The sequence below is a fragment of the Meleagris gallopavo genome, chromosome 22, assembly GCF_000146605.3.
Source record: "Meleagris gallopavo isolate NT-WF06-2002-E0010 breed Aviagen turkey brand Nicholas breeding stock chromosome 22, Turkey_5.1, whole genome shotgun sequence".
Taxonomy (NCBI): Eukaryota; Metazoa; Chordata; class Aves; order Galliformes; family Phasianidae; genus Meleagris; species Meleagris gallopavo.
Window position 1 is genome coordinate 13,127,293 of NC_015032.2, and position 9,077 is coordinate 13,136,369.

Consider the following 9,077-nt stretch of genomic DNA (forward strand, 5'->3'; position numbering starts at 1 on the left):
CCGAGATTAGCTGTTATAATCACATGTAAATACTTCCAGACAATCCGCTCAGGGAGGGGCAGTGTGTGTAGTTTGGGACAGAGTTACATGGGATTTAGGCTGTTTACCACTTGATTAATTTCATGCCTCCAGCCCACCCTGCTTCCAGCTGCACAGAAGTCAAGGTGACCGCAATGGAAGGAAGCCATAGCACAGAGCCCAGGTGCTGTGCAGCACCAGGCAGGCGGATCCCGGCCTCCAGGCAGCACACACCCACTTTTCAATCTTTTTTATTCGTAAGCATATTCAAAGCTTGAGAACATCAGAATCGAACCCCTCCCATAACAACTTACAAACCAACTTTGCCACAGCGTCCATCCCTCTTCCAAAGAAAAAATAGAACTCCTTCCACCACCTGCATGGCCTCATCCTCTGTCAGGTTCCTCCAGTCCAAAGCCCTACTGCCGCCCGCCCGCAGGCCGGAGGAGCCAAGGGAGGGAGGCTGCCCTCAGCCCGGCCCCACGGGAGCGAGGAGTGGGGGCTGAGGCTGAACGACCTCAGCATCTCACGCTGTACCACGTGGCTGTGCTTGGCCCTACAGCTCCCCCGGGATCCCTGCACCCAAGCAGATGCTGAGTTTGGCCTGCACAGACATGATTCAGGGAAAAGGGATTTCAGACCATCATCAAGTGCAACAGGCAGAGATGGGCCACGTGAGTGCTGCCACTGCTCAGTGTCCCGGCCCTTGGGCTGTGGTGCAGTCTCTGCTCAAGACAGCCTCCTGTGCCAGGCAGGATTTGAAGGACCCTTGCTGTGCACAGCAGAGTGGCAGCACACCCTTGCTGGCATGCACTCAGGCACGTCCCTCTTAGCCCCAAAGCAATAAGGCAACTGCTGGCTGTAGAGGCTCCTGCTGGCTGCCGCTGTCCTGCTCAGCACGGATGTCCCTGAGCATCAGCCAGGCCTGTCACCAGTGCTAATCTGCCAGCGTGATGACATCGTAGTGGATTCCCTGCTGCAACTGCTGGATCTGCTCAGCCGTTGCCTCCGTGGTGAACACGCTCTGTGCCTGAGCCATGGCAGCATCAGCCACTGCTGCAGAGAAGAGGCATCAGTGACGATGTGGGGCTCAGCGAAGATCTCCTCCCACAGACCGTCAGCTGCTTCCCAGAATTACAGGGACACGGGCTGTCAGGTGGGCAGCCAGCCCAGCCCTTCTGCTGAGGACTGCAGCAGGGCAGCCCTACCAGCTGCAGTGAGCGAGCAGCCTCTGCAGGCAGAGCTGGACTGAGGCACCATAGCAGCAGCTGCTAATGGGCATCAGCAACTCTCACCCAAGACTGGCATCCTGCAAGCAGCAGGAAGATAGAATGCCAGAGTGTGGCCCTGACATACCTGAGACTGCTGAGTGTGCAGCTGCTTCCAGCTGAGCCTGGGTGACAAGCTGCTGCTCAGGTGAGACAGGCATGTACTGGATCTACAGGGAGGAGAGAATAAGGAGAATCCAAGACTGCACAGGGTTCCTCCTGGTTGCTGCAGTAAGTCCCTGCCTCCTTACCTGTGGCTCCTGGAGAAACTGGCTACCTTGTTCATACTGAATGTGAGTGATCTGACCATCCTGAACCTGAAGACAAGAGCTGCAGTAAGGCTGTGTTAGGGCCAGTAAGCTTCCCTGCCTCCCAAAGTTGTGACTCAAACAGAGCAAGCCACAGGGATGAGGAGGTGACCCCAACACACAGCACTCACACTGACCTCACCCACTGAAGCCTGAAGCTTACCTGGATGTGATGTCCTTCTGGGACAACAACGTACTCGTGGGGAAGCAAGTGCTGTACGCCATCCTGGGCAATGATGTATTGAACCTGCAAACACAGGGATTCAGATCCAAAAAACTGTTCACCACCACCCGCTCCCTGCACTGCAAGAGGGCAGCTCCTTGTCTGGCTTCGGGGCGCTTTTCCACCCCACTTCTCCCCAGGTCTCCCTGCTGTCCCTGCTTCAATCTTTCAGTTCCTCGCATTCCTGGGACGCGTGCAATGCGCCCTCACCTGGTTGTCGGATGTCACTAAGTGCTGTACTGTCTGTCCATCGGCAGTCGTGATCTCCTGGATGTACGCTGCCTCCTCCTGCAAGCCAGCGAGAGCCGGGTGCTGTTTTAGAGTGGGCAGATCTGACCGCGAGCCCTCCGGCAGGACAGAGCCAGCACAGAGCACGGGGAGCAGCCACACGGGGCAGCACGATGAGGCCAACCAGCGTGACTCACCTGGCTCGTGATGCTCTGTTCCTGAGCAACAATGATGTGCTCCTGTCCCAGTGCCTGCTGCAGCCGCTCAGGGGCCAGCACTGCCTGCCCGGACTGCAGAGCCGCTGGAAGGGGGAGAAAGCTGGTGGGGCACTGCAGGCCTGGACAGGCCCTCAGCTCTGCTCACCAAAGGTCAGAAGTTAAACCTAGCTCTCTCTCAACTCGAAGGAACCTAGAGATCACCATGGGTAAAACCCAGAGCTCTACATCAGAAGGTGAACTCCACTTCCCATCCCAGCCACAAGTCGTTTACAGCACAGCTGCTGTCTGAACGCACCCCATCTATTAGGGTCCCCTGTTTGACACAGAACCACTGCAACCAGTGCCTGTGCAGGACTGCTCCCAGCACCGAGCCCCTGCAGCCGCCAATGGCACACGGACACCGCCGTGGTTTCTGCACCCACCGGGTCCTGCTTCACTGGCAACCCTAACCTCCAGCAGGAAGTTCCCAGCCCAGACCATTTCCAGCCCTTGGAAAAGTGCAGGGGAACTTTATCAGAGCAGGGAGAAACCTTACTCTGCAGGGTGGCCAGTGTGTCCTCATCACTGTTCAGTATGATGGTCTGCTGGGCAGCAGCTGCAGGTGCCTCTGGCTTCTTCCCCTTTGAGCTGTGCAAACGCTGCATGTGGAACTTGAGGTGTCCATTGCGGTTGAACCTTCAGGAGGAACAAGAGTGAGGTGGAGCTGCACATGACCTTCATGTATTTGCAGAGCTTACCCGCAGGTATCACAAACACATCACTCTAGGATATGGTCTGCCCCAGCTCCTAAGCTTTCCCATTGGCTCACAAATACCAACTCCTCCCACCCATACAACTTCTTTGAAGACTAAGCTGGGTCTACCAGCAGCAGGAACTGTTCTCAGAAGAGCACAGTCTCTCTAACAGACTGCTCTTGGAGTCAGGGCAGCCAGCTCTTTGCTAATATCCCACATCCTCTCAAACCTGGAGCTGCAATGGATCTCTAGAAGCAGCAACGGCCCATCAGAACTCACCTTTGCCCACAAATCTGGCAGGCAAAGGGCTTCTCATTGGTGTGTGTTAGCATGTGTCTGCGCAGGTCCTTCTTGTTCTTGGAGGCAAAGCTGCAGTGGGTGCACTTGTGTGGCCGAAGGCTGGCATGCTGGACCATGTGGCTCTGGGAGCAGAAGGACAAGGACAGGGTCAGGAAGCCCCGTTTCTACAAATCATTTACTTCCAGGGCTGTTCCAGGGCACCTACCCGAACCTCCGGCCAGAGGGCTGCAGTGAACGGACAGTCAGGACACTTGAAGGTGCTGGGCCCAATGTGGGCTCTCTTGTGACTCTCCATTTCTGCTCTCCCTGTAAACATGGCTGTGCAAATCTTGCAGGAAAATTTTTTGGCTGTGGAAATCTTGCATGAGAGCTTCTTGGCTGCAGAAACCTTGCACGAGAGCTTCTTGGCTATGCCTTGGAGTGCAGGCCATTTGACCTTGGGGGATGTGACTTCTTGCCCTTCAGAGGTGGGGGACAAATTTGAGTCCTTCTGGAGCTGCTGGGTAACACACTGCACCAGAGGCCACTTGACACCAGTTGGCTGTGCCTCCTGGCCCTCTGTCGGCAAAGGGAAGGCAGCATCTCCATTGAGGGGCTAAGAGAGAAACATCGGTCACACCTGCTCACCCTGCTGCCTGGAAAAGAGAGAAAGCCCAGCCTCCTCACCTCCATGTGTTGGAACTGATTCGCTGGGACGCTGGATGACATGATGTAGTGATTGTTATGGTCCTTCAGAACCTCTGTCATCACAGCTTCGCTCACCACGACTGCATGTGAAGTCTCTGCAGAGCCCTCCTCCTCACTGCCGGCAGAAGACACGGTCAGAGCGGAACTATCGCATCCCCCTCCCCACTCAAGGTCTCCTCTTTGAGGGCAGAGGTGCCTCTGACTCCCGTTACTCCCACAAAGCTGACCTGTAAAGCGTGCCCGGAGCCTGAATCTCCTCGCTGATGGGTGTAATGATGCTGTACTCCGTTGTCCCACCAAAGGGAATAGTGATCTGCTGCAGCTCTGAGCCACCCAGCGCTGCCTCCTCGTAAGCCTCCCGCACCAACGTCTCCCCACGGTCTGCCATGTGCAGCGTTACCAACTTCTGCTGCTGCTCAGAGGAATCCAACTCCGCCCCTTCCTCCTGTGCCTGTGGTTCACAAGAGGCCGGCACCTCTCCTGAATCATCTGGTTTCACTACTGCCACCTGGAGTGGAGGGCAAGAGGTCAGCGGGAGGAAGGCTCTGCAGATGCTCCCTCCAAAGGGAACAGGGCCAGGCACTTCTCCAGAGGCCCTGGAAGTCTCTCCTTGCAGCAGGCACAGCCACCTCCTGCTCACCTGTAGGGAGCCTGCAGCAAGCTCTCGCTGAGTACTCATGTTCAGCAAAAGATCCAGGGCGGTCTGCGTGGCCAGTTCTGCCGATCCATCCACACCTGGCAGGTCAGAAAAAGAGTTAAGCACAGAAAAGGGTTAAGCACAGCACTCAACCACCTCCTCATCTCCTCCCCTTCTCCGGGAGCTCACCTTGTTCATAGATAATTGTGGCCCCCTCCAGAGAATCCTGCGAAAGGATGGGAGGCTCCGACCCGGGCACTGCCTGCACCGCCTGGTAGGTGACAGGGCCGAGAGGGGCCTGTAAGACAGAGAGCTGCAGGGAGCCAGGGGTGAGGAGCAGGGAGGAGCCGGGGCGCTGGTGGTGGCACTCACTGGCGGGTTGGCCTCCGGCTCAGCCGATGCCTGCACTTGGCGGTGCTGCTGCTTCAGCTCCTCGATCTGCTGCAGGGTGAAGAAGGGGCGGCGGCGGCAGGGCGGCTCCTCGGGGTGCCTCTGTGCCCACTCCTCAAAGGAGTCGGCATGGCGGCAGTGCACGTGGAGGCGCAGGTTCTTCTTGTGCTTGGTGGTGAAGTGACAGAACTCACAGGCAAAGGGCTTCCCTCCTGTGGGACGTGGGAGGCAGAAGTCAAGAAGGGATGCCCAGAGGACGGCTGGGAGGCAAAGCGGTGTCGAAGGGCAGCGGCAGCTTCTCTCACCCGTGTGCTTGACGGCCATGTGTGAGACCAGGAAGTCCTCCCGGAAGGTGGAATACTTGCAGAAGCTGCACTTGTAGGGCTTGTCGCTCATATGTGACAGCTGGTGGTTCAGCAGGACCTTTTTGTCCTCGCAGACGTAGTCACAGAACTCACATTTGAACCTGCCAGGACAATGCCATCTGTCACACAGACAGCAGGGACCTTCTGCCCTCCCTTTGAATGGCAGCCCGGACACTGGTTCTCCCAGCAGGCTGCGGCCGGGTTCCTACCTGCGGTTAGCAATGGCCTGGATATGTGTCAGCAGGTGCATCTTGAATGTGTAACGCTTCTTAAAGGACTTCCCACACTGCAGCAGAAGAAAGCAAAGCGGCGTTTGTCTCCTGCACAGCCCTGCTGCTGCCAGCTCTCCCCCAGGCCCCAGCCTCTCACCTTGTCACACATGTGCGGCTTCTCTGTGCTGTGTGTCTTCATGTGCTGAGTAAGCCTCTTCTGCATGGGGTAGATACGATTGCACACGGGGCATGGGAAGGAGTTCAGCTTTGGGGGCTGAAGGAAGAGCAGAAAGATGAGCTCAGAGGCCAAGGAGAGGTCACCAGTTTCCTTGCCTCTCTCCCCACACAGGACCTGGGCTGCCTTTCCTCAGCTGATCCAGAAACACTGACTTCAATTAGGTACAAGGAATTTGTGGAAAACACAGACATGCCTCTTCCCATATAACAGTGCTGAGAGACAAGCCAACAGGGAACTCGAACTCACCGGATCAGCCCTTTTTTTCCTGAAAAAGAGACAAAAAAATCCCTTGTCAGCCAAATCCCAAGTTTGAACCCCCCTATACATCACAACTATTCATTTTGGAAAGCACAAGAGTTCAGGTGAAGTAGCAGCCACGGCTGCACTTCCAGGTCAGGAGAAGTGATATTAATGACGTTCAGCCAGGCTGCAGGACAGGCTTCAGTAACTCACCCCACTTACCTGTCCCGACTGTGCACTGTGGAGTGTCGGATGACGTCCTTCTTGTACACACTGGTGTAATTGCACTCCTCGCACTTGTAGGGCTTGCTGCCTACGTGGTTGAACATGTGTTCCTGCAAGGAGAGGGAATGGGTGCCATGAGGCTGGGGCTATCAGCCACCCTCCGTGGGGATGGGAACAGGACAGACAGTGCTCACCTTGAGGGAGGACCAGCGTCGGGAGCGGTAGCTGCACTGGAGACACTTGAAGAGCTGTGGGTCATTGGCCTCGTGTGAGTTGACGTGGAAACGCAGATCTTCATGCGTGAGGAAACGCGAGCCGCAGATCCGACACAGGTACGGCCTCATCAAGGGCTTGGGTGACTTGTAGTAATACCTACACACACAGAGCCAGGACTCAGAGATGTGGTGACGAACAGAGGCTGGACCGGCCCTGGGCACAGGCCAGAGGGCCCAGCACTGGCTCGGCACACACCCCTCACCTGCGCCCCATGTACTTGCGGTATTTTTTGCCCAGGAAGCGGCGGGAGGGCCGGCCTCGCCTCCTGGGGACGACATCTGCTTCCTCAGGGCCAGTGTTGGAGGAAGGGTCCTTATTCTCAGAGTCAGACTGGCTGATGCTGGGCTCTGCCAAGCTCTCGCCGGTCCCGTTCTCCAGGCCAGAGGAACTGGCTGCTTCCGAATTCTGCAGCTCACAGCTGGGTGTGCTCTGGGACGTCACCAGGGGCTCCACCTCCTCTCCTACTTGATAGGACGCAGCACATCATCACACACGCTCCCCGGGAGCTCCCAGGAGCTTGCATACCACGCTGTGCTGACCCACCTTCAGGCACGTCCGGGGGCGCGTCCCCCAGGCGAGGAAACTTGCGGGGCCTCCCTGGGCGTCTCCGTGGCCTCTCCTCGCTGGATGTAGGGACTGTGCGGTTGTTCTTGGGCTGTCGTCCACGGGGCTCATCCTCAGCTGGATTATAGTCACTGTCCTCTGCAGACAAGCGGCCCAAAACATCAGACAGAGATGAGGGGAAAGACTAAGCTATGTAGGATGCCGTGAGAATGAAGCTTACCTTCAGGGTCATCGATAGCACCAGCATCCATAATATCATCATCTTCTTCTTCCTCTGCAACCTCTTCTTCTGCAGACTTTGGAGCAGAACCCCCCTTTCGTGGACGTCCTTTCTTAAAAGTCAAAGCTGAACCCGCTAACACAAAACACAGAAGAACATCTCTTTACTTAACTGTACAAAGCACAGGTATTCACACTCAAATTCCTCGTAACTTCCCAGAGACGACAACGACCCCATCTGCAGTAAGATGTATTTTTCTCAGTGCTCAGCAGTGGCAGCACCACACACACCTGGCTGGAAATGTCGCTCTTTCATGTGGTTGATCAATGTTTTCTTGGAGACGCTCTTGTACTGACACATCTTGCACTTGAACTGCTGCACCACCACCACTTCCATCATCTCCTCCAGGGTCTCCAAGTCCGGCTGGTCCATCTCCTCCCCACCGTCTGCCTCCCGAACCTGGTCTGGCTGTGCAGGCAGTTCCAGCACTTCTGACTGCTCCGAAGGGCCTGGCTGGTCAAGGCACGTGGAGGTCGGCCCATCAGCAATAGCTTCTATTGCCAAGCTATTGGCCAGAGCAGAAGTGGACATCTGGGACACAATGGGGGCACCTGAAACAACAATACTGGATCAGCAGAGGGGCAAATCTTCACCTGCACCCAGGCTGCATGTAAACCTTGAGCACAGAGCTGAACTTGGCATCCGCTGCTGCCCCTGTCCTGGGAGTTTTCTCCCTGCAGCTCATGCTTACACACAAACCATCCCCTACAGGTTTTATTTTTCACTACCAGAATGGGAACAGGCTCAAAGATGGAGAAAGCCACCACTGAAATGCCCCGAGTGCACCCTTACCATCATCGGGCCCTTGTAGAATGAGGTACTGAGTAGTCTCTGCTCCCCCATCTTCAGCACTGGTCACAGCTATGCAGCCTGGGGAGGGAAAGGAGAGGAAATCAGGTTACCCAGCAGGGGCAGGGGCTGAAGTGGTGCTCCCAAGTTCCCACAGGAGTAGGAAAGGGTGCAGGAGCTCTGGCTCAGCTTAGAGTCTGCACAGAGTTGCTGTGACCCTGTGAGGCTGAGCTACTACCCAGCAAGCAGCTCAGAAAACCACCAGCTGCTAAGGCAAAGTGAGATGAGAAACCTTGCCAAACAAGGACGAGGTGTAAGCATACGCAGACGCATATCTCCCCTTACCTCCCAAGTCTTTAGCAGCTCCCTTCCCCCACCACTCAACCCACCCCACGCAGGCACAGATCCACCGCCAGCAGCAGCAGCACAGCACGCACTCACTCTGGATAATGTCCGGCCCAATGGTGGACTCAATGATTTTGTCTATGGCAGAACCCAGGTCCGAGGAGGTGGATGCGGTGGAGTCTGACACAACCGTGGCTCCGTCGCTGATGACACTGGAGTGGACCAGGACCTGCGGGGACTCCGACACCATGATGGATTGGCTCACGGTGGAGACGCTGGAGACCAAAGTGGACTGCGCGATGGAGGATGAATCGGGCAGGTAAATCCGGGGAACCACATCTGTGCTGGAGCTGCTCTCAGACACCTCTTCCTAAGCAAAACCAGCAGAGGCAGAAGAGCTCAGCTCAGAGATGCCTTCCGGGCCGGGCTCTCGGGGAACCGCCACGCACCAACGCCACCGGCACGGCGCTTCGTTCCGCTACAGGGATGGGGTCGGGGCGGCTTCTTCGGCCATCACTGACACCCCGACCCG

At 56.5% G+C, this 9,077-nt stretch overlaps 1 protein-coding gene across 12 annotated transcripts; it reads right to left on the reverse strand.

Moving 5' to 3' along the window:
• Window positions 1-253: 253 nt before the first annotated feature.
• ZNF335 (zinc finger protein 335) lies at window positions 254-8,982 on the reverse strand. 12 transcript variants are annotated; one of them, XM_010722574.3, is made up of 26 exons: window positions 8,642-8,981; window positions 8,204-8,281; window positions 7,642-7,962; window positions 7,352-7,486; window positions 7,111-7,269; window positions 6,785-7,028; window positions 6,486-6,663; window positions 6,289-6,401; window positions 6,073-6,091; window positions 5,746-5,862; window positions 5,586-5,662; window positions 5,317-5,477; window positions 4,994-5,223; window positions 4,811-4,934; window positions 4,625-4,719; window positions 4,212-4,492; window positions 3,964-4,099; window positions 3,503-3,892; window positions 3,277-3,419; window positions 2,799-2,938; window positions 2,243-2,346; window positions 2,028-2,129; window positions 1,758-1,841; window positions 1,538-1,603; window positions 1,375-1,456; window positions 254-1,139 (listed from the first exon to the last, which is right to left on the reverse strand). In XM_010722574.3, exons 1-26 carry the CDS (start codon window positions 8,793-8,795, stop codon window positions 934-936), a joined length of 3,939 nt encoding a protein of 1,312 aa, XP_010720876.1. In that variant the 5' UTR covers window positions 8,796-8,981; the 3' UTR covers window positions 254-933. The 12 variants fall into 12 exon arrangements, 11 of the variants coding, with proteins under 11 accessions (XP_010720876.1, XP_010720873.1, XP_010720878.1 ...); XM_010722571.3 differs by having other exon boundaries at window positions 6,770-7,028; XM_010722576.3 differs by having other exon boundaries at window positions 4,811-4,919; window positions 8,642-8,980.
• Between the last annotated feature and the right edge of the window lie 95 nt (window positions 8,983-9,077).

Bases quoted from the DNA above. Each gene is read 5' to 3' on its own strand.
- ZNF335 (XM_010722571.3), bottom strand. From the start codon at position 8,795: ATGGTGTCGGAGTCCCCGCAGGTCCTGGTCCACTCCAGTGTCATCAGC. The intron at 7,963-8,203 runs GTAAGGGTGCAC...TTGTTGTTTCAG, and splicing joins TCTACAAGGGCCCGATGATG to GTGCCCCCATTGTGTCCCAG. The intron at 4,935-4,993 runs GTGAGTGCCACC...GGCTCCCTGCAG, and splicing joins AGCCGGAGGCCAACCCGCCA to CTCTCTGTCTTACAGGCCCC.